The 24,696-nt window shown below is 29.7% G+C and overlaps 3 protein-coding genes across 8 annotated transcripts in view; all 3 read left to right on the top strand.

Moving 5' to 3' along the window:
• The first annotated feature begins 230 nt into the window (after positions 1-230).
• LOC124950452 (eukaryotic translation initiation factor 2A) lies at positions 231-5,677 on the top strand. 2 transcript variants are annotated; one of them, XM_047497173.1, is made up of 12 exons: positions 244-429; positions 1,002-1,265; positions 1,335-1,416; positions 1,921-2,096; positions 2,304-2,392; positions 2,471-2,615; positions 2,727-2,897; positions 3,181-3,355; positions 3,476-3,639; positions 3,771-3,869; positions 3,950-4,179; positions 4,285-5,677. In XM_047497173.1, the coding sequence occupies exons 1-12, from the start codon at positions 363-365 to the stop codon at positions 4,408-4,410; spliced, it is 1,788 nt and encodes a 595-aa protein (XP_047353129.1). In that variant the 5' UTR covers positions 244-362; the 3' UTR covers positions 4,411-5,677. The 2 variants fall into 2 exon arrangements, with proteins under 2 accessions (XP_047353128.1, XP_047353129.1); XM_047497172.1 differs by having other exon boundaries at positions 231-429; positions 1,002-1,416.
• A 1,123-nt stretch (positions 5,678-6,800) lies between these two features.
• Positions 6,801-23,916, top strand: LOC124950443 (probable ubiquitin carboxyl-terminal hydrolase FAF-X). Of its 5 annotated transcripts, XM_047497135.1 has the most exons (34): positions 6,806-7,113; positions 8,652-8,863; positions 9,050-9,314; positions 9,371-9,596; positions 9,685-9,819; positions 9,901-10,057; positions 10,219-10,542; positions 10,622-10,879; positions 10,956-11,054; positions 11,150-11,421; positions 11,538-11,739; positions 11,828-12,157; positions 12,239-12,573; positions 12,638-12,884; positions 12,997-13,128; positions 13,197-13,466; positions 13,546-13,764; positions 13,858-14,164; positions 14,266-14,546; positions 14,629-14,880; positions 15,015-15,616; positions 15,847-16,020; positions 16,088-16,229; positions 16,350-16,654; positions 16,724-16,974; positions 17,405-17,580; positions 17,685-17,881; positions 17,961-18,088; positions 18,208-18,374; positions 18,462-18,712; positions 18,811-19,040; positions 19,150-19,352; positions 19,491-19,762; positions 19,965-23,916. In XM_047497135.1, exons 2-34 carry the CDS (start codon positions 8,798-8,800, stop codon positions 20,107-20,109), a joined length of 7,620 nt encoding a protein of 2,539 aa, XP_047353091.1. In that variant the 5' UTR covers positions 6,806-7,113; positions 8,652-8,797; the 3' UTR covers positions 20,110-23,916. The 5 variants fall into 5 exon arrangements, with proteins under 5 accessions (XP_047353089.1, XP_047353091.1, XP_047353090.1 ...); XM_047497133.1 differs by having other exon boundaries at positions 6,801-6,888; positions 13,546-14,164; XM_047497134.1 differs by having other exon boundaries at positions 13,546-14,164; positions 18,220-18,374.
• LOC124950457 (2-Hydroxyacid oxidase 1) overlaps positions 20,079-24,696 on the top strand; it is a 34,450-nt gene continuing 29,832 nt past the window's right edge. Inside the window, exon 1 of the mRNA XM_047497184.1 lies at positions 20,079-20,212. The gene's annotated coding sequence lies outside the window, so the exon portion shown is untranslated. The remainder of the gene's footprint in view (positions 20,213-24,696) is intronic.

Below are 24,696 nucleotides of genomic sequence, written 5' to 3'. Positions count from 1 at the left end.
ATCAAATTTAAAATTTTTTTGTTTGATGATGATTACGTAATATATAATATTATTACATAGCATAATTAAAAAAAAATATTATAAAGATAATAGTATAAAATAAATATATTAACGTTAAAATTAAAAAAATAAAAATTTCTTCGACATGTTATTTGATAAGCATAAATGACTTTTGAACTTAACGTCATAAATGAATATATACTTAGTATGCATTGTAACGTTTTACAAAAATTATCTAATTTTTATTATTAATACATATTATATTTAATATTAATATAATTACATTTTATTAGTGTAAATATTTTTAAAAAAGTATAAGTCGATTGTACTCAAACAATCGTTTATAATCGTGACGCGGGTCGATGTTCGATATTATGATACCACATGGTAACGGAGGTAAAATGGCGTTAACTGTCCCCTGTGTTGCTGGTAAGCAATTTCACAATGTTTTGATAATATACATATTTGCTTAAAACTTAAATGATTTATTTTTTCTTATGTATCAAACAAACATCACTTTTTCATGATATATGAGCTTTCTTTGTTCCATAAAATTTTAGCTTCATAACATCATGCAATTCATTCTTCTAAAATGCATCATGCGGTATTAATTTACTCAATTCTTTTCTAATAATGATTATAGTTTATTATTTTTTCAATATACATATTCTCAGATAAAGTTTCCTTTTAATATTTCTTAAAACGGAATAAATACGTAACCGTATCTACATATGCGTACATATAAGTATACATATGTATAACCTTCCTTTTTTTATAATTTCCAAGTAGAATAACATATTTTATCATAATTTTGACTGAATTTGCCCCTTTATATACAATCAATTATATCATAACATACTTTATTATATAATTGAATGTAATAAAATAACAAAATATCTTTTTATATTTTATATATATACACATACGCGCGCGCACACGCAACACACACACAACATATGCATATATGAGAAATAAATTTTAATACGTTTTTTAACCTCTAGTGCGAGGTTCCACTGGTATCAGTTTAGGACAAGGACCACCTTCGTACGAACCAGTGACAACATTTCCTAAAGATGATAGTAAATTGTGCAGAGTTATGTTATTTAGTCCAGATGGACGTTACTTTGCATGGACTAATGAAACCTCTGTTAAAATTGTACTTTGTAATACATGGAAAATTATCACAGAAATTAAAAAACCAAAAGTTAGTGCTATACAATTCTCCAGTAAGGGGACATATTTCATGACATGGGAGCCATTCATTGGTATTAACTATAAAATATATTTTATTGAAATGTCAATTATAGTATTATATATTTCTAAATTAATTTCAGCAACACTACCTAATCTTCATATATGGAAAACAGAAACCAATGAGTTAGTGAAGAGTTTTATACAGAAAAAGCAAAGAGATTGGTAATGTATAATTTTTAAATTAAGCATTTTATATTTTTTAATAAATTTGAATATTTGATATGTATATTATAGTACCATTAGCTTTTTCATCATTGTATATCTTTTAAGGGAGCCTTTTAAATTTGCGTTAAAAAGAAATTTTTGTTAAGCATGACATATATATTGCATCTCTAATTTTTTATAAATTTTTATTTAATAATATCTTCTTTAGCAATTGCTACTAAATTTTAGAATTTTTTAGTGTAGTGTTACATAAATAATAAAATTTTGTAAATTTCTATCTATGAAAAATATATTTATTTTATATTATATATTTTTTCATATATATTTTTTATTTTTTATACATGTAATATAATGATATATAAATATCATAGTATATTTTTTTACAATTATTCTCTGTTATTGTACATGTTTGTACAATAAAAGAAATTTTGCTTTAGTATCAGACATTTTTTATATTTCATATTTATGTGCTATTTCCTCATTTGTATTGCATCCACTTAGGGAGCCTCAATGGTCAAGTGATGAGAAAATCTGTGGAATATTGATGGGTGCAGATGTCATATTTTATGAAGATGCCAATTTTGAAAAAATTGTACACAGGATAAACATAGCCAAAGTTGCTAAATTTAGTATAGCGCCCAATAATGCTCCGTACCACATCCTTTGCTATGTGCCTGGTAATTCATGTCATGTTGATGTAACATTAATACATAGGTTAATTAAATTCATTGATAAACAAATATATTGATACAATTATAAGCAAGCAAGAGTATTTTGATGTGATAATCATTTTTTTCTGTATTTAGAATCTTTCATTTTTATAATTAGTTGTATTTCCATTGTTTCTATTAAATAATTAATTTTTATTAATTTAAATATTTTAGGAAAATCAGGCCAGCCCTCACTCGGTAGATTATTCCAGTATCCAAAATTTGAATCAACACAGGCTTTAGCAAGTAAAAGTTTCTTTCAGGTAATATGAGATTATGTATATATGATATATGTATATATGATGTAAATGGAATATGTAAACATAATTGTATATTAATAGGCTGATAGAGTAGACATTTATTGGAATCAAAAAGGAACAAATGCATTATTAATGACAAGCACAGAGATTGATAAAGCTTCCTATTATGGAAAACAAACATTACACTATGTTAGTACAAAAAGAGAAACAGCTATGGTCATGCTCAGTAAGTTACTGTAGAAATCAATTTTTATAGTATAATAAACTATTATATTATAAGTCGCTAAATTAATATAAAAAAAAAATCACCCCTAAAATATAATCTCTTTTTATATAGGTAAAGAAGGTCCTATTTATTCAGTGCAATGGTCTCCAAAAAACACAGAATTCTGTGTTGTTTATGGTTTTATGCCTGCAAAAGCTACACTCTTTAATCTTAAATGTGAACCAATATTTGAATTTGGTGCACTGCATAGGAACAGTATATATTACAATCCTCATGGAAACAATATCCTTTTTTTACTTACTTAAGAATTAATTATTAAAGGATGAATTAATTATAATGAAATAATAATAAGAACTTTCTTTAACTTCCATATGGAAAATTAGATCGAAAAGATAATCCAAATACATTATTGATTTTAGTATGCTGATATATTATTACTGTATTAAATATTAGAAAGCTGTTTATTAAAATATTTGTAATTACAAATTCCTATTTTACGAATTGATATGAATCGATTCATGAAGTAGGAACTACTTATATTATATTATCCTTAACCACTGTGCACTTATGATCTTAGCTGGTTTTGGTAATCTTTCTGGTGGCATTCAATTATGGGATGTCGTGAATAAAAAACTTATTGCCGAAATCTCTGCACCTGATACTACTCTCCTGGAATGGTCACCAGATGGTGAACATTTTATGACAGCTACGACAGCACCTAGATTGCGAATGGGAAATGGGTGAGTGGCACTTAAATTTAATTTTTTAATTCATTAAATAAATATATTTTCGAACGTTTATTAAATTACAAAAACGAATAGTTATATATATTTTAATTGATATTTTATAAATTTTAATAGGTTTAAGATTTGGCATTATAGTGGAACATTATTATATGAACGGCCATGGAATAAACAAGAAGAACTATGGGAAGTTCTTTGGCAAACATTTCCTCTTGATACATTTAAAGAAAAGCCGATTAGTTACAAAGCTGTAGAAGGTATCGCACCAAGTCAACCACAAGGTACCTTTATACTTTTTATTCATATTTACAATTAACATAATATTTTAATGATAAAGTCAGCTCTTTTGTTTTGTTTCATAAAAAATACATTTTATTTTAATTATTTATTTTCAAATTTTGTTTATATATAGCATCAAAACAAGTATATAGACCACCTTCTGCAAGAGGACAAACTATAACTTTCAAATTACATGATGATGATGAGTTTGGGCCAAAACCCAATACAGAGGGTAAGAAGGATTATATTATTAAATACTGTTTTTGTTATCTTTTTATTGTTTATGTAAATAATATAAATATAAATTTATAGCTAATCCATCAAAAGCTGCTTTAAAGGCAAAAAAGAAACGCGAAGCAAAAAAAGCTAAGAAAGAATTAGAGGCTATTGCTATGTCTTCTCAATTACAAACAAATAATCCAACTACTAATGGTCAGATTTCAAATACTTCATCAAAATATCAAAGTAATGCTGTTGCATCATCTGAGTCAGATCTTATAGACGATCCTGAGAAACAAAAAAAGATAAAGAGACTTAAAAGTGTAAGTAGTTTATATACAAGAAACATATGGGAAAAAAAAAAAAAAAAAAAATATATATATATATATATATATATATATTGCAACGCTTGTTCATTTTTGTTTCAGAAACTAGACCAAATATCAAAATTAAAGGAACAATTATCAGCAGGGAAACAATTAGAAATCAATCAATTAGACAAGATCAAAAAAGAAGCAGAGTTAATAAAAGAACTCGAAGAACTTATTTTGTGATGATCTACTGAAATTTTTCAGACAGAGACAGATTTAAATAATATATTACTTTCAAATACTTCTCGCAAAGAAGAGAAACAATCTTGGTATTTGTTTCGCAGTACACTATCTAAGAGACACGATTAGCTGTCAGTTAAATCGTTTTCTCTGTAAATGGGATAATGGGAACAATCTGAAATTGAGTCAGTGACTTAAATCAGTTTACAAATTATCGTGGTGTCTCTAGATGTGGAACACAAATTGCATTTGTGAATGATATATACACAAGGTGACGTATCAATTCGTGACGATTTGGGGAAGTTTACTTCTCTTTGATCACATTTTTTTAATTATGATATTAATGATGCGAAAAAATTGAAATCTTGTGCCAGTTGATAATATTGATAGTAACCAAGCTTCCTTTAAATGTATTGTGTAAATTAATATAAAAAGTAAAAAAAAAATGAATGCTTTACGTGTGTACTTGGCACGTATAAGTAATATAATACACACATAAACATATACATACACGACTTGACGAATGAATCGAAGTGAATGAAGTATTTACTTAATACCAACTTTGGTATTATATGTGGTAAATAGAAGAACTTATATAAACATGAATATTTGCATGAAACTTGTAAGATCAAGTACAATGTAGCACGACTATGAAATATACAAATATGTTCCTTATATGATAGGTGCTATTCTTTGAGAAGAGTCGTGTTTTAAACGCCGATTGCTTACCAAGGATCAGAAGTATTATTTTTGTCTTCTTTGTGGATTTTGCATTTTCTATATGATATATAAATTGACTTAAAATTTTACGGTATAATAACGGTACATCTTCGCCTTTAATAACGCATTCAAAATAGATATATAAACGATAAATATCAATATCTTCAATTGTAAAAACTTCATGTCAGGTTCTCATAGCCACGCAACTAATTATTTTGCATAGTTTTGCTATGATCTTTACAAAAATTGTTATATGTTTTGTATGGCTAAACAAGAAAAGGAAACTGCTAATAACATGCTCGTATGGTTTATACTTTGAAATACATTTTCAAGTAAGAATAGATACTTCCATTATATTTACTATTCCGAATTATATATAATATATATATGTATATATATATAAGTATATATATATATATCATTTGTTCATACTGCTTACACTTACTGTACTTAAGAAGGATACGTTTCTGTTTCTTTATGTTTTTAAAAATCCATAAATAAATTTTGATTTTGTTCTTTTAAGTATAAAGAACATGATAATGTGTGCGAACTGTTTGTTTCACATATATTTTTTTCTTCTTTTTTTTTTTTTTTTTTTTTTTTTTTTTAATTGAAATCATTTTCTGAATTTATAACCTATTTTTTTTTTTTTTTTTTTTTTTTTTTTTTTTTTTTTTTTTTTTTTTTTTTTTTAATATACAAAATATCTATAATATTCATACATGCACTGAATATATTTGTCCTAACAGTGTTGAAGACGATGAGCGTAGTTTGAATTAAACAAATTTTATTCTAATACGATTATCAAGATGGCACAATAGAATTCTAAGAATTTATGGTATTCACGAATAACGACTGTACAAATCAGATGATAATTAAATGCATGCAAGTTAAGAAATATTGTTATTTCCTTATTTTTATCACTTTGGGAAACTATTAATTTAGTTGAAAATCATTTTATCTGAGAAGGGAATAAACAAAGAATTCGTTTAACATATGGTATTCAGTATATTTGTTTATTTATAATACATTTATATCATCTCGTTACATTTTTCTTAAATTATTTAATAAAAGGTACATTTTTTTTCAAGAATAGTCAATCCAATCAGTGTTATGTACAGTGAAAAATTTATAAAATTATTATTAAATAAATAATAGACCCTTGAATGGGCCATTTTTTTTTATATTGTGCAAAAAAATAATATAAAAAAATGAGAACAAATAAAAAATATTTTAGAAATTTTTTTTACGCAATCAAGTATTATAGCTACAATTTATCGTACGTACATGCTACTTATATAATAATTAGTGTGTATAAAACAAAATAAACATTAATGATTCGTGATTAGATTTCTTTAACATCACTTTAATGTAAGACAATAATAAACATTTCTTTCGTGAAAAAATGCGTGCCTATATGATGTAATACCTACATTTATCATATTTCAATTTATATCACCATAATAATTTATCATAAAACGATTAAGAATGATCTAGAATTATTATTACAATTACGACGTAAAAATATATGTTACGAATATTGAAAAATAATGATTAATAAATATAACGTCGATAGTAAGAAATCAAAATTTAGCGGTCAAATCATGCCGAAGGATGATGGCGCTTTCATAGAGCGAACTTCAAGCCACGGACGCAACGTTAGCGCCACGAGAGTCGTGTTTACAGATTCGCCAGTGAGTTCCATAACGTCACGTCAAAAAGTGCAAGAGATAAATTTCTATTACCCTTTACTATGTAAAGGTGCGTTCTCGACACGAAAGAGAAACGGAATATTACCCTCGTTCGGTCGACGATAATCGCGCTAAAAAATCTACGTGATATCGTGTTTTCGGGACGACGACGTAAAATAAAATACGCGCCTCTTTCGTTAATACCGTAGTGGCAATCGTTAGGATGGTAGCCATTTTGTCCGGAGGTGGCCCGGCCGAGTGAACGGGCGAAAATAGGTGCTCCCTGGAGCGGGAGGTTTGTCAAAATCCTTTAAGCTGATCGCAGAACGATCGACCTTCGACCACGTTTCTCCTTATTGAGGAATCGGCGTGTTCTACAAAAGTCTCGTATCCTTCCTATTGAAACGTCGTTCGGTAGTTGGAGACTTCCATCGTCTCTCTCTCTCTTTCTCTCTCTCTCTCTCTCTGCGCCCTCCCTCCTCCCTTCCCTCTCTGTCTCTCTCTTTTTTCTCCTTCTCCCTTCCTCTCTTTCTCTTCGCTCCGCGCTCTTGCTTCCTCACTCTTCGTAAGTACAACGTTCTACGTAATTCGCTGATATATCCAGTTCGATTTTTCTCCCAACTCACGAGAGGAAATTCTTTGGTTTTCGTATAACTTCCCCTCTCCGAACTCCCTCCTAGAAGGTCGGCCAAAGAACCGGCGACTCGTCTTGGCGAGTTCCATCTTCCTCGCTTAGGCTCGGTTGACAGTTCGACGGTTCGGCCATACACCCCGCCGCGGGGGAGAAGTCATTCGTGAGACACGACATAATTTATTTTTCAGATTTTAGACGTGAGTCTTTCTGTTTTTCATTCTTTCTTTCCTTCCCTTCCTTTTTTTCTTCTTTCCTTCCTTCCTTCGTTAGTTCGTCGTTAGTTCGTTCGTTCGTTCCTTCGTTCGTTCGTTCCTTGCTTCCTTCCTTCCTTCCTTCCTTCATTCCTCACTTCTTCCTTCCAGGTCTTTCCATTCGATTCGTTCGTCTTCGTAATATCTCCGAGCATCTTCCAAAAGCACATTGCATCCCGTCTCCAAATATTCCAACGTTTTTTTTTTCTTTCTTGTCTTCATTACACCAGACTGCGTTCTTCGATCTTTTGGAAATTACATCTGATATTGTACGGTTCAACGATTTTTTTTTCTTTTTCTTTTTCCTTTTTGCTTTTCATTTTTCATTTTTACCTTTTGTCCTTCGTGTCGACTCTCTTTCTCTCTCTTTCTCCCTCTCTCTCTCTCTCTCTCTCTCTCTCTCTCTTTTTCTCTCTCTCTTTCTCTCTCTAGCTCTCTCTTTTTCTAGCTCTCTCTTTTTCTTTTTCCGTTGTGTGTTATGTGTGCCGATCGTTTTACAACCTATTTTCTATCGCATTTATGAAAAAGGTCGTGTCTTTCTTGATAATTCCTTTCTATTTTCTAATGTTTTTCATTATATTCGTAGGGCTTACATTATAGTCGCGATTTTACACGCGTTCGAATGATCTCTATTGTGGAATTTTCGGCAATATCTTTTTTTTTTTGTCCTTTGAAACAGAAATACTTATATAACGATATTTTAATATTATATTAATTTTCGAGGAGAAGACCATTTTGTAGCTGTACATTTTGAAAAGCTATCTTTGAGCATAATAAATTGCACTTAATGTGCAATTCATTATCATCGTTGTATGATTCGTATATCTTTTTAATGTTTGATCAAAGGTCTCATGATTTTCGTAAACTTCATATTATCAGTTTAAATTATTAGGCTTTATATTGATACGATTATGAAAACAGAAATGTCTGAATAAATTTTTGTTGCAGATAATGTAGGTATTCTTTATCGAAACAAGGCCTTTAGGATATAATTATATTTAATGTCAGTACATGAATCGAGTGTTTGTTATTGGTGGTGCAATCGTTGGACCAAGAATTACTAAAAGAATTGGAGCCTAGTGAACAGCCAGAAAATGACGATTGCTACAAGGGGCCAGGGGGTAGGAATAGATCCTCCCGATAGCCAGCAGAGTTCACAGGTATTTGAAATTGCATGACGATTTAATAATATGTACTTATGTGCAAATTTATAAAAAATATTGCAAACAAAGCGACTAATGCTTCTTGGAATATATAATAAATTTATATTATTGTTATATCATCCAATACACAAGTTTTTCATTTTCTTATATTCCTTAAACATTTTGTTATAATTTATTTGACAGATGCATAGTCCACCTGGTTCACAACAATTAGCTGATTCAATGTCAGGTCTTCACCTCGCAGAAAATGTGGTACAAACTGAGTGTGTCAACGATACTATAACTTCTGTAGATGACAGTAATCAGCACCTTAGAGAACCTGATTTTCCTATCTCTAAACTTAACATTCTTCATGAAAAAATATCTAGTTCACGATGGGTCGTTCCAGTCCTACCTGAACAAGAATTAGAGTGCCTCTTACAAGCTAGCATTGAGCTTTGTAAAAAGGGTTAGTAATATCTTGACATCCCTATTATATGTTTTTTAATTTCTTGCACACTTTAGGAATTGATGTACAAAGCGAAGCGTGTCAGCGTTTCTTTCGTGAAGGGCTTACAATTTCTTTTACCAAAATATTAACGGACGATGCGGTAAATAGTTGGAAATCGCACATTCACAACTATATCAATGCAAATTGTGAACATTTAGTGGAACTCTGTGTTTTGAAATTAGATGAGGATTGGTTTCCATTACTTGATTTATTGGCAATGGTTTTTGATCCCAGTAATAAGTAAGTTTGTGAATTTTATCATTATATTTAAAGATTCTCTATTTATTAATATAATTAAATATGTATATGACATAAAAATCTTCCACAGATTTCATACATTTAATGCAGCAAGAGCATCTGAAACTGTTCCTCCTGGATGTAATATACCAGATGAGGAACTTTATGCACGTCCACCTATCGAGTCAAGAACACCTCGTGGATGGCTTGTAGATCTAATAAATAGGTATTTTATAATCTATAATTTAGATAACATTATGTTATAAAATTATTGTTTTTCTTATTCTCTTTTGGTATGATGTTTTAGATTTGGAAGGTTAAAAGGATTTGAAATTCTTCTCTCAAGATTTCAAAGTCGTCGTAATTTAACTGTACCAGTAATCTATGCCCTGATTAGGCCTTTTGGTTTATGTTATGAATTACTGACTGTCCATACAATAATAAAATACCTTATGCCCATTGTGGTAAATATTGTTATTTTTCATTCATTTTTTTGATATTATACATAATATATATGTATTATTATTATTATTAAATTATATATATATATATATATATATATATGTATAATTAAATAGTATAAATATTATTAAATATATATATTAAATTTTGTTTCTTAATCTAGGAAATGATACCTGTTATCTTGGACAACTTAACTGATGATGAATTAAAAAAAGAGGCAAAAAATGAAGCAAAAAACGATGCCATATCAGCCATAATTAAAGCTGCAAAATGTTTGGTATCGAGAGTACCTCATCAAGAAGAAATGATTAAAAACCTGGAAATACTGAGATTAAAAATGATATTGAGACTATTACAAATATCTTCCTTTAATGGAAAAATGAATGCTTTAAACGAAGTAAATAAGGTTATTACAAGTGTGAATTATTATCAGCATCGTAATACAGCTGTAGAGGAGGAAGAATGGTTGACTGCTGAACGTATGGCTGTAAGTTTTGTCTCTCGATTTTCTTTTATAATGTTTAATTTTTTAACATTCACTAAAGTTTACTTGTTTGATATTATAGAAATGGATTAAAGATAACGGAGTATTGGAAATAGTTTTGAGAGATTCGCTACATCAACCACAATATGTAGAAAAGTTGGAAAAAATTTTACGATTTATCATAAAAGTACGTGCCCTCACATTAGAAGACTTAGATAACATATGGGCAGCTCAAGCCGGCAAACATGAAGCTATTGTGAAGAATGTTCATGATTTGTTGGCTAAATTAGCCTGGGATTTTAGTCCTGAACAACTCGACCATCTATTTGAATGCTTTCAGGTATTATTTTAATTATTATGTGAAAGTATCATTTTCATTGAGTATTGTGATCATTCAACTGTTATTTACATTCTAGGCAAGTTGGAAAACTGCTAATAAAAAACAGCGAGAAAAATTGTTAGAATTGATCAGAAGATTAGCAGAAGATGATAAAGATGGAGTTATGGCTCATAAGGTTTGAAAATTTATTGATTTTAATTAAATATATAATGTATGTGTGTGCGTGTATATATATTAATAATGAAACATTTTAATTGCTATATTTATTAGGTGTTAACCCTTTTTTGGAATTTGGCTCATTCAGACGAAGTTCCCACTGAGATAATGGATCAGGCTTTGAATGCACATGTTAAAATTTTGGACTATTCATGTTCGCAAGAAAGAGATGCACAAAAGACAATCTGGTTAGATAAATGTGTAGAAGAATTAAAAAGTGGGGACAAATGGGCTTTACCTGCTCTGAAACAAATCCGAGAGATTTGTTTATTATACGAAGCAAATTCTAATCCAGCTCATCAACGTAGCCATAATTTACATTATAGGTATTTACAAAAAACATGTATACTTATATTATAATATTATCGTAGATGATTTGCTTATTTATTTATTTTTTTTATTTTTTTTTTTTTTTTATTTTTTTTTTTTTTTTAATTTTCAGACAGGATGTTATAGAACGTTTACAGCAGGACCATTTAGTTGTAGTACTTGTAACTAACAGTTTAACAAATTATATGGACAAAGTGCGTCAATTGGTAAAGGAGAATCCAGACCTTGATCCAAATACCTTTGTGCCTGATGGTCGATACAATCATATTATGCAAGTGCACGAAAGACTTAATTTTTTGCGTTTTCTATTAAGAGTATGTTGTGCTCATATGTCTTCTTATTTGCTTTAAAATTTACAATTTCAACATGTATGATATTAAATATTATAATTTCCTCCAACAGGATGGTCAGTTATGGTTATGTGCAGAACAAGCTAACCAAATTTGGCAATGTTTAGCCGAACAAGGTGTATTTGTCTCAGATCGCGAGGCTTGTTTCAAATGGTTTTCTAAACTTATGGGAGAAGAACAGGATCTTGACCCAGGAATAACTACGAACTTTTTTGAAAATAATATACTGCGGTTAGATCCAACGTTACTTACTGAAAGTGGTATAAAGTGTTATGAGAGATTTTTTAAAACTGTTAATTCTAAACAAGGAAAGTTAATACTAAAGAAAAGAACATTACTTATGGATGATGTTGATTTGATTGGAACTGATTATTTGTGGCGGGTATGTATATCTTTTCTATTTTTTATTTTTATTAACATGCTTTATGTTTTTATTGTTATATACTTATAAATATTATCGTAGGTGGTAACAAATAGTCCTGAAGAAATCGCAAATCGTGCTATAGAACTTTTAAAAGAAGTAAATACTAATTTAGGACCACGTCTGCAATCATCTGCACTAGAGTTTCATGATGATTACATAGCAGAATGTATGGATAGATTAAAGACCCATTACGATACTGTGTCTGCCTTAAGTAAGGTTTATCTTGGAAAGAAAGAAGAAAGGGATGAGCAAATGTCAAATAAAATTAAAGTAGAGGCTATAAAAATGTGTCGTGTAATGAAAGTATTGCAAGAGTACATAAATGAATGTGACACTGCATTTCCAGAAGAACGAAAAATATTACCATTACATAGGTAAAAATTGAATATTGTTTTAATCTTTGCATTTATTTACATATCTTGTTTTATTTTATTACAGAGCAGCTCGTGGAAAACATTTATCTCTTATAATTAGATTTCCAAATCATATTCGTAATACGGATGATATAGAGATATATACACACAGTAATGATACATTGGCTTCATTAAAACGTCAAATATTACGTCGATTGAAAGGGAGAGAGATTGGAACAAATGTGAAACTCGATTTATTCATTAATGGCGAAGGTTTGGAACAAGCAGATGATAGAAAATTATTATCTCAAATTCCACTTAGAGATAAAATGGTTTGTACTTATGTTATTTTATACTTTGATTATGTCTTGTCATTATTAGAAAGTAAAAGTGAGATAATAACGTGATAAAAGTAAACGACGAATTTGCTCTTTTTTCCTTCAGCTATTATCTGCCAGATTAAGTCAGATAAATAGTAATCTGCCTAGTTCTCCAGATAGCAGTTCAGATAGTTCAACTAGTTCTCCGCATCATCCTTATGATGGGCCAAATGTAGAGAACAGTTTACCTGGAGTGGTAAGTTAGTTGTTTTTATCTGTTTAATAAATAGAATTTCCGACTCCATGTGTTTTAATATGTTGCAGGTCATGTCACAGAGGCCACAGTGTGTGAATTTTTTCTTCCAATTAGCAGATCTTGGTTGTACACTGCAACATGCTCAGTTACGCGATGGTGCTCGAAATCTTTTGCAATTAGTACCACCTGATAATTTGACAGTATCAAGATTACAATGGCTTTTTGGCCATTATGAAGATGATGAAACTTCACAGAATCCGCATTGTAATGAACACAACACAACAGTAGATTCTTTATTTTTTACTGCAAGTCCTAGTGAAGTTTTATATAATTTAGAGGTTAGTAATCTATATATGCAAATAATTAATTGCTAATATATGTTGAATAGATATAACATTAATTATATTGTCTTTGTAGGTGTTATATGCATTGTTGATGCCAGCTCCTGATCCTCTATCTGATAGACCATTTAAGTTTCAATTTAATTTTATTAAAAGTGGTGAAGTAGGAGTTGTACTCGATATGTTAACAAAAAATAAATTTTTACCAAATGCAGATGAAACTACTAAACGATCTGCCTATTTGACAGTGCTGAAACTCTGCAAATTTTTACTAACAGTAGTTGGAAATATTGTGGTATGTGTATTGGATAAAGTTCAAGCTGGACATTCGGAAAATCACAATAATCACATACAAAATAATCAAGATCCTGTAACTGTTTTAAAACAGGCTTTACAAAGCATACCTAATCAAACCACTGAATATATGCTAAGAAATGTTGCAGCACGTTTAGTAAAACCTTTATCACTACGAATGTTTTCTGGTGGAACTGATTCTGATAGGTGTCATCAGCTTTTTATGCTAGCTATTTCACGGGATTTACCTGATGTGGCCACTATTCGTGCCATAATTAGATTAGCGTGGGCTGCATCAACTGGAAATTTGAATAATATTAATGCATCCATTGAAAGTCTTCATACAATGCATGAATTAAATCAGAAAGAACAAAGATGTCCTGATAATAATGATGTATTAGGTAATGTATAAATATCACATACAAAGAAAAAGTTCAGATTTTTAGCATAAAAAGAAAAGTATTATTAATTTTACATATATACATGTATATATATTTAACAGTTTGTAAAGAAGCATTGGAAGTCTTGACAATAGCTTTAGCGCTCAATTCGGCGGCATTTGAAGTTCTATTGAGAGACAAGATGTGGCATATGTTTTTAATAGACCTTGTATTACTGAGTACATCGAGAGCAATTAGAATTGTGGCAGCAGAGCAATTTTTCCTTGTGTCGACATGGTGCCGTAGTGGAAATCCACCAGTGTTATTTACTATTTCATTACTCTTTACTGTTTTAAATACTACAGTTATGGAAAATTCAAAACAGTGTCATGAGTATTTTCAAGTAATCATGAATTTCATGGTGTTTTATTGATCATGCTTGTATAATAGTGTTCATTTTTATGAATATGTTTTATATATTTCAGCTCTTATGTAGATTATTAAATTATGCACATATATCAGGATGTTCTGTCTCAGCTATAGAAAACTTACTAAATATTGAAATAACTTGGTTAAAACATGTAAGAGATAGTGTTAAGGAATCAGGAGAAAGTCATGTGGACGAGGCAGTTCTTGAAGGACACCTTAGTTTAACTAAGGAATTAGTAGCCTTCTTGCCTGCTAGTAAAAAGTATGAAATTGGATCTGACGAGAAACATGGAATAAATTTGATAAAGGTATAACGTTATAATAAAATATCTAATAGGATTAGTCTAATGTATAAATCTTATTGCAATATAAACAAAAAAATCCATGATTTTTAATTGTTAATATTTTTATATTCATTAATATCCTTTTATACTAATTTTAGGAATTAGTAGAAGATTTCGTCTTCCCTGCATCACGTTTAATGCTGCAACTTCGTAGTACCGGAGAATTAAGTTCATCGCAAGCTTGTCCAGTTTGTACTACTCCTCAGTCAACTAGCGCAGCATTCGATTTACTTGTAGGTCTTTGTACAGGCTGTGTACCCAACATGAAACTTCTAGTCACGATGCTCACTGACATGTTTTATTCGGAAAGAGATGAGCCATTAATTGAATGGGACTATTTACCACCAGTTGGGCTTAGGCCACTTAAAGGCTTCGTAGGTTTGAAGAATGCAGGAGCTACATGTTATATGAATTCAGTATTACAACAATTATATATGGTTGAAAGTATTAGAGTTGGACTATTAGCTGCAGAAGGAGCAGCAACTGATTTAAACGAAGATTTTTCTGGGGAAGAAAGAATCGAAGGAGAACAAACTATAGAAGCAAATGATAATGACACCAATGAAGAAAAATGTGGAGTTGACGAATCGAGGAAGGAATATAATATCGGCATATTAAAACAAGTGCAAGCAATATTTGGGCATTTAGCTTATAGCAAATTACAATATTACATACCAAGAGGTCTTTGGAAACATTTTAAGTAAGTGGAATAAAACGAATAAAAAAACAATTTTGATCTATTTTTAATATCTTTGTATTACAAGCATACAATGATTTTTATGTTGTTATATGTATTTTTATATATGTTATGTAATTAATGTACAGGTATCAAAATTAATGATATAGTCATTTCTATATCTATACAGACAACAAATATTTTGAATAATTTTATTCTGTTTTCATAAGTAAACATTGAATTTTTGATTACAGACTGCAGGGTGAACCTGTAAATCTTAGGGAACAGCAAGATGCAGTGGAGTTTTTTATGAGTTTAGTGGAAAGCTTGGATGAAGCACTTAAAGCTTTGGGGCATGAACAAATAATGAGTAAAATTCTTGGTGGCTCATACAGTGATCAAAAAATCTGCAAAGGTTGCCCTCATAGGTACCTTTTTAATTCTTATATTCTCCTATTTTCGGTAGACTATAATACCACGTTACATTACCTCCAGATATTCCAAAGAAGAACCATTCAGTGTGATTAGTGTGGATATAAGGAATCATAGTAATTTATTGGATTCTCTTGAACAATATGTGAAAGGTGAACTATTGGAAGGAGCCGATGCTTATCATTGTGATAAATGCAACAAAAAAGTATGATTTTACACTTTTGATTGTGTTTTGTTTATTTATAGATATTATTTACGGATATATTATATAACTATATGAGTTTTTATAAAATTATCTACATATACTTGTTTATTATGTTTTTAGGTAGTAACAGTAAAGAGGTTATGCGTGAAAAAACTGCCACCTATTTTAGCGATACAACTAAAAAGGTTTGAGTATGACTATGAACGAGTTTGTGCTATTAAATTTAATGATTATTTCGAGTTCCCAAGAGATCTTGATATGGAACCCTATACAGTCTCTGGCTTAGCTAAGTTGGAAGGAGAAGTCATAGATTGTGATTATGAGGAATCTATAAAAGGAACTTGTACAAAATATCAATTAACTGGCATCGTAGTACATAGTGGCCAGGCTAGTGGTGGCCATTATTATTCTTATATTTTGCATAGGTTTGTATTATGCATTTAATCTTAAAGTAACGGATATTAGTTTTTAAACTATTATCTGTATTATTACAGACAAACCGATGGTACTGCTAAATGGTATAAATTCGATGATGGAGATGTAACAGAATGTAAAATGGAAGAGGAAGAAGAAATGAAATCACAATGCTTTGGTGGTGATTATTTAGGCGAAGTTTTTGATCATATATCGAAACGTGTCAGTTACCGTAAACAAAAACGATGGTGGAATGCGTATATGCTTTTTTATACCAGACTAGACATAGAAGAAAATTCTTTAATGAAAAGTTTCAACGAATTATCATTATGTAAGTATTATTGTTTATTTGAAGAAATTTATCTTCATTATATACATATTCAATGTTTCTGTGATATATTATTATTGAGACACATGAGACTATTTTATACACGTACTATATACCATATTCCTAATAGCACCATATATATATATATATATACATACATACATACATACATACATACATAACTATACTTATACACATGAGCAGGAGTTTAATTGCGAATAAGTATGCATGTATGTATGTATGTGAATGTACACACACACTCAAACACACACGCACACATATATATGCATTCTGCAATATAGTTTAAGTATTTAATATGCTGCAGTAATTATAAACTAGTAAAATATATAAAGAATATGAAATGGTCTAATTTTTATATAATTTTTATAGAATGATGTAAATGCAATTACATTCTAGTTAATTATTTTTACAGATACTAAGCTAGGTGTAATGAAAATGCCACAAGCTATCGAATACAGTGTGAGGAAGCAGAATATTAAGTTTATGCATAATCGGAATCAATTTAGTGCAGAATATTTTCAATTTATAAAAAAATTAGTGTCTTCTGATAATCATAATATTAACAGACAATATCTTAATGAAAAACCTGTAAGTTTGTTACCAAGACTTAATTTATTAATGTAAATATATAAAATACAAAGAAATATGAATTAAAATAGTAAACGTAATTGAAAACAAAAAACTTATTATAGAGCCCAGAAGCAGAGGAATTATCGATGTTAGCAGTTCAATTAGCGTCGAGATTTTTATTCTTCACTGGTTTTCATACTAAAAAAACATTACGTGGAGCAGCCACAGAGTGGAATGATATTTTATGTCATCATCTTTGTAATAGTAAAGCAGTACGCTCTTGGTTCGCTCATAATGTTCTTCTGAATCATCCACATAGGTATATAAATTAATATAAAGAAAAATATATTTTTTACAATTGATGTTTTATTATACTAATGGAAATTTATTATTTACAGATTTTGTGAATATCTTTTAAGTTGTCCTAGTACCGAAGTAAGAACAGCCTTTGTTAAAATTGTAGTGTGTCTTGCACATTTTTCATTACACGATAGCCCATCAATATGTACTAGTATAAATTCATCAAGTAAGTATTCATACATTTTTGTATATTCAGCTTTCATCTTTTCATGTATATTGAAAGTTTCATAATTTTATACTTCCATATACCGATTATATACTTAACTACATATATACTTTCCACAGATATACTTTCAGAACCCACTGTAAAACTGAGCGATCATCTAATGCATGCGGTACTTTCGTTACTCCAAAGAGAAATCTCCGATCATGGTCGCCACCTTCCACATTATTTTTCATTATTTCACATGTATGCTAATTTAGGATTACAAGAGAAATTACAATTGCTCACGGTAAATTTTTTACGGTTTTACTTTCTTTTATAAGGTAGCATAAGCGATACGAGTTATTGATAATTAATTTGAATTTTTTTATTTCAGCTTAACGTTCCAGTTACATTCATGTCAGTCGCAATTGACGAAGGGCCTGGACCAGCAATAAAATATCAATATCCTGAATTGACGAAACTTCATCAAGTTGTTAGTATGTTGATACGTTGTTGTGACGTATCTTCGAGAACAACTTCGAAAGAACCACCTTTGCCAAATCCATATGGTGATTCATCATGCCAGTCAGGCTATCTCATGCCTATTCAACCGCAAGCAGCCGAACTTCTTTTTGTTGAAAACAGGCAAGGCATTAATTTAATTCAAAACAAGTAATATTATAGATCATTTAAACTATTATTTTAATTTCTTCTTTTTCTTTTCTTTTCTATTATATTAACAGTTATATGAAAAAGTTGATCGAAGATGCTAATGTTACCGAAGATACTACCAAGTTATTACAGTTTTGTTGTTGGGAAAACTTCAATTTATCGCGAACAGTAATTAGCGAATTACTTTTACAAATAAGTTTCGTTTATGCACACGAATTAAGGCATCATACGGATCTTCTTCTTGCTATACTTCTTATGGAAGATAATTGGCAGAATAATCGTATTTGTACAGCACTTCAAGGTAAAATATATATATATTTTTTTTGTTTTGTTTCTTTCTTTTTTTTTTTGTAGTAATAAGAAATACTTTTATATTGATATAATATGTATATGTAATATATATTTCGCAGGTTTATACGAAGAAAGGGAGGGATTATTTGACATAATTCAGAAATATAAAAATCAACAACAGAAAAGAGCATACCAATGTATAAAGTGTATGGTACAATTGTTTAGTAAATGTAGAGCTGCACATCGATATTTGTGTCACTCATCCGAATTGAAAAGAAAATGGATGCATGCTGTTGAGTGGCTTCACGATGAGTTAGATAAAGTAAGTAAAATTGATTATTACAATATTGGATTGATTATCGTATTAAATACATATACATGCACGCACACATACAGACAAAACAAAACAAAATATTAAAGAGATGAGAGTATTTATTATTGATCCTTTATTTATTTTCAGAGACCATATCCACCAACAGCACCTTATACACTACCATACAATAATTGGTCTCCTCCAGCACAATCCAATGATTCAACGAACGGATTTGGATTAGAACGTAGTAACAGTGCTAAAAAGACTTTGGAAAAAGCAGTAGTTTATTGTTCTGAAATGGAACCAGAAATCGAAGAAACAAGGGAAGATTGCGTAGAAGAAACAGAGAAATATCAGCCTCAAACGAGAGACTTATTGCGATCTGGTCGTAGTGTAGTTTGGGGATCTGCGTCTATAGGGTAAGGTATTTAAGAAATATTCGACTCTTTTTCTTTCTTTCTTTATTTACTTATTTCTTTTTTTTTTCTTCGTAAAAACAGCTTTCGTACGAGCTGTGAACATATATTTAAAGTAATGTGATATTCTTTAAAAAAAATAATATATTTAATTACATATTGTTAATTGAATTTTTGTTTTTCTTTTTTTTTATATACATTCTAGTTATCCCGAAGTTTCTGTAATACAACAAATGCAAGAAGATCAGCCACAGCCTGGACCATCTCCAGTTCACACACCTCTTCTAGCACATCAAATTCGCAGTCCACATAATTGTGAATCATCCCAAAGTACAAGCCAGGATCCATAATGAATACTAAATATCGACCTCCTATTGAGTTGCTGCCTCAGAGAAATCATGTCACAATCTTTTAATTATTACTGTGCCAGCAGCTTGGTGTTGAATGGAAAACGTATGTACAGATATAATATACTTGAAAAATTGTTTCTTGTAATTGGACTTTGCAAACTTATATTAATCTGTCAGTTTCACTGTGGGCAGTTACTTTACATTCATATATATGATGTGGCATCATTTGCACTGCAAGAAATTAGGAAGACGATTTCGTTTGAAGACAGAATATATGCATGTTAATTGAGGTAAACTACAATTGATATCTTTAATTTCAGTCTCAAAGTTATTTCACATTTTACGTTTTTCTACACATATCGCTGTGGGTAAAAAATGTCATACACATGAAGTTTCAAATCGATTTTCAAGCCATATATTAAAGCTATATTATTTTATACAAAAAAGAAAACAAAAAAAGAAATAAAATGGGGAAAAAAGCAAAAAAAAAGAAAAAAAAAGAAAATAAAGAAAGAAAAACAAATAAAAAAATTTCATTCGCGTTCGTGTCTATTTCGCAAAATATACGCAATTCATTTTGCTAGAATAACAACAGTGTTATAAAAAAAAAAAAAAGAAAAAAAAAGAAAAAAAAAAAGATAAAAGAAAAAGTTATGAATTCGATTTGCCTCAATGAACACATGCGAATTCAAATTTAGGAATATGATAAGATTGTATAAATGTATAGCGACTAGTGTTATGGGATATTCTGTCTCTACCGAATACAAGACAAACGTATAGATCACGATTTTTTTCGTGCGCTGCGTGGATTGTTAATAATAATAGGAAATATTTGGTTACACCAACGCGCTTGTCACTCATTAAAAAAAAGAAAAGAAAACAACATGTGGTAACAAGATTTTAACGCTCCAAAACGAAATATTTTTTTGTCGCATAGTCTTTCGGTATAACGAAGAAGAAATTTTTTGTACTTAATCTCAAAGAATAATAAGGAAGGACACATTTTCCAATGTCAAAAAGAAAAGAAAAAGAAAAAGAAAAAAAAACATTATAACTATAATATACATATATATATATATATATGTGTATATATATATATATATATATATATATATATATATATATATATATATATATATCAGAGTCCGAATAAATGCATAATATCATGCCGATGTCGTCCCTATATTGTGCTTTCTTTCAGTTCAACCGATTTGAAAGAGTTGTGCCTTGAATATCGTACGACTCCATCGTATTTTTAGGGTAGACTTATAAGAATCGAATTAACATTTTTATTAATTGCTTACATTTTGTGTAATTTAATGAAATCGGAAGGGAAAAAAACAAAAAGAGAAAAAAAGGATAAAAAACAAAAAGAAAAAGATAAAGATAAAGATAAAAATAAAAATAAAAATATAAATAAAAATAAAAATAAAGCGATCGGGGAAAATCGTTTATCGATTTATAATATACACCTGCAGCTGAGCTATGACAGGGTAAAAATGACACGCACCTTCGAAGTGACTTTATGTAAATGATGTAGAACAAAATTGACCACAGTGCTAATCGAACATTTCTCTCTTTTTTTTTCTTTCTGTTATTATTGTCGTTGTTGTTGATTTTCCTTCTTCTTATTTTTCATATTATTTTTTTTTTTTTCTTTCTTTTTTTTTCTTTTGGATTTTGTTTTTAATATTCTCTTCAAAGAAACGAAATATATAATATTATTCGACGGTAGAGACATAGAATGGTATGTGAGAATTGAACAATTAATTTGTATCGTTCTGATATACATAATGTTTCAAAGAGTTTGAAGAACTGGTCTCTTTCCATACAAAGCTGTTTTTAATTGTTTATTGAAAATCTTAAGAAAGAAAAACGGAAATGAATGAATGAACGAACGAACGAACGAACGAACGAAAACAAAAAAGTTAAATAAATAAAGAAAAAAAGAAAGAAACATCAACTTAGATCATTTGATCATAAATCGCAAAATAGAATAAAAAAATAAAATAAAATAAAAGAACATGAGTAGGAGAAAAAAGAACGATTAAGTGCAAAGAAAAATTCTGATCTTACACCAACTGGCCATAGCTCTGACTTATTAAGCAACACGTGTTATATATAAATACTATATAAATAATATTAAAAAAGAGAACTGAAGTGTCATGCAACAAGGATATATAAGCATTATAAGAAAAACCGTGTGTATACATAGGAATTTGTGGAGAAGTACCAACGAGTAGTATGTCGAGACACCAGGAAATAACACGACATATTAATTAATTTCTCATATTTATCGACTATCCAAGATTTAAACACAGCGTACCAAATTACGTACTAGCTTCTATCGGTTTAAATAATGGTACCTAATCTTACTCAGATATGTACATATACAACTGCTTTTTATATGTGATAAAAAAAAATTTATTATATTCCTATTATACATTGAAGGTTAGAAACGCTATTGTAAATCCTGGTTTTTGTACACAGACTGTATGCTAAGTTCTTTTTTGTTAATGAAAATGTAGTCTATAATTATTTAATATTTAATTGTATTACTAAATAAGCGTAACACACATCTCTTGTATCATATATAGTTGATTTTTCGAATTGTGTCAGATAGGTGGTTGAACTGAAAATTTTTGTGTCACCGATACACGATTGTATCACCTTTCTTATTGTACGGTACTGTGTAAGAGTATGAGACGGATACGGAAATTGTATAAGAGAAACAAGCACACACGTATATATATATATACACATACACACACACAAAACACACTCTATATACACTTTTACACACACGCACATATATACATGCGAGCATACTTACACACATTAAAAACTCATACAACACGATTGAGGTCGGTAATAATGAATTATTGTGAACAAACAAATAAGCAAAAAAAGAAAACAAACAAAATATATCTTTCCATCAAACGATATACATATAACACACACAGATACAGATAATACACATATACGCGGACAAATTGTTGTGCCGAACGCGTCTAGTTATCGCGATGAAAAATCGACTCGATCGTTTAACGATCAAGACAGATTATATTAAAAATGTCCCTTTTTTATTAAAAAATAAGAAAAAAAAAAATGAAAATGAAATATGAAATGAAATGGAATGAAATGAAACAAAATGAAATAAGAAGAAGAAAAAGAAGAAACATTCACGTACGAAAGACTATTGAAACAGATTTTACGGACCTTTATAACATTATAGTTAATAATTCGTAACGAGTCGAAATAACCGATACGACAATTTTCTTCGAATACAAAAATCGAATAGGCGTGTCATCAAAATTTTTGAATCAAAGGCAAATGCGTATGGATGAATGTTTTTCTTGCTGAAGAATAAATCGGAAATAATGAATTACTTGAGTGTAAAGAAAAAAAAAAAAAAAAAGAGAAAACAAAAAGGGTAGCGATAAATAGTTCTCTTTCTCGGTCATTATACTCAAGTTGTTTTTTTTTTTATACTTGTCGAATGTAAATCTCTCACTCCTCTATCACTCTCTCTCTTTCTCTCTCTTTCTCTCTCTCTTTTTCACTCTTCATCGACGTTCTTTTAATTCTAGTTCTATATAAAGCACGAATTATTATTATTATTATTATTATTATTATTATTATTATTAATATTATTATTATTATTATTATTATTACTATTATTATTATTATTATTATTATTATTATTATTATTATTATTATTATTATTATTATTATTATTAACTCGTTAACTCGGTTGACCCTCTAGTCAGTAAATTTAAATAAAAATGGATGGCGGTTAAATTACCAGATCGACTTCATTTACTAGCGTAAATTCACTACACGTGCGAACGTTTAACTTTTTTCTTTTTTTTATCTAATTATTTTTTTTCTATTTCTTTTTTTTTAAGATCAACCATCGTTAAATGATTTTTCGAACAACGTTTCTTTCTTTTACTACCTTTTCGTTGTATCATCGTCGTCCTCGTTGTCGTCGTCATCGTCGTCGTCATCGTCGTCGTCGTCGTCGTCGTCATCGTCGTCGTCGTCGTCATCGTCGTCGTCGTTGCCGTCATCGTCGTCGTCGTCGTAGTCATCATCGTCGTCGTCATCTTTGTCTTTTTTTCATCGCCATTTTGTTATCATATTCGCGATTATATATATGCGATCTACATACATACCTTTCGATGACCTCATTTCTCATTTGCCTTTGAAATGTCGAAACTCGTAAAACCATTTGCAGCGAGATAAAGAGGATGTTTAAACTACCTCGTATCAGTATGCGGTCAATGTATTTACGTTTATCTGTACATTGCTTCTCTTTTTTTTTTTCTTCGTTCCCACCTCGAAAACTATACCCCTACTCTTTTTTCAATTTCTCGTTTGATCATTTTTAAACGCGTTCGAGCAACCTCTGCTTCGCATTCAAGGGAAGGGATTTTAAATGAAAATGTTTTATCCAAGTAATGTGTGATTCTTTCGAAAATTATTATTATTATTATTATTATTTTTTGTTCTTCTTTTTCTTTTTTTCAGACGATCTCATCTCGCAAAAATTTTTAATAATTTGAATTATAAATAACTCATCAT

Source organism: Vespa velutina, chromosome 7 (genome assembly GCF_912470025.1).
Source record: "Vespa velutina chromosome 7, iVesVel2.1, whole genome shotgun sequence".
In the NCBI taxonomy this organism is placed as follows: domain Eukaryota; kingdom Metazoa; phylum Arthropoda; class Insecta; order Hymenoptera; family Vespidae; genus Vespa; species Vespa velutina.
The sequence above is the reverse complement of the archived record's forward strand: the minus strand, read 5'-3'. Positions and strand labels throughout refer to the sequence as shown.

Coding starts and splice junctions, on each gene's coding strand:
- LOC124950452 (XM_047497172.1), top strand. CDS start 363: ATGTTCGATATTATGATACCACATGGTAACGGAGGTAAAATGGCGTTA. Junction 2,393..2,470: donor CAAGTAAAAGTTTCTTTCAG/GTAATATGAGAT, acceptor GTATATTAATAG/GCTGATAGAGTAGACATTTA. Junction 2,898..3,180: donor TTACAATCCTCATGGAAACA/ATATCCTTTTTT, acceptor ACCACTGTGCAC/TTATGATCTTAGCTGGTTTT.
- LOC124950443 (XM_047497133.1), top strand. CDS start 8,798: ATGACGATTGCTACAAGGGGCCAGGGGGTAGGAATAGATCCTCCCGAT. Junction 12,885..12,996: donor TTCCACTTAGAGATAAAATG/GTTTGTACTTAT, acceptor TTTTTCCTTCAG/CTATTATCTGCCAGATTAAG. Junction 14,547..14,628: donor AGTGTCATGAGTATTTTCAA/GTAATCATGAAT, acceptor TATATATTTCAG/CTCTTATGTAGATTATTAAA.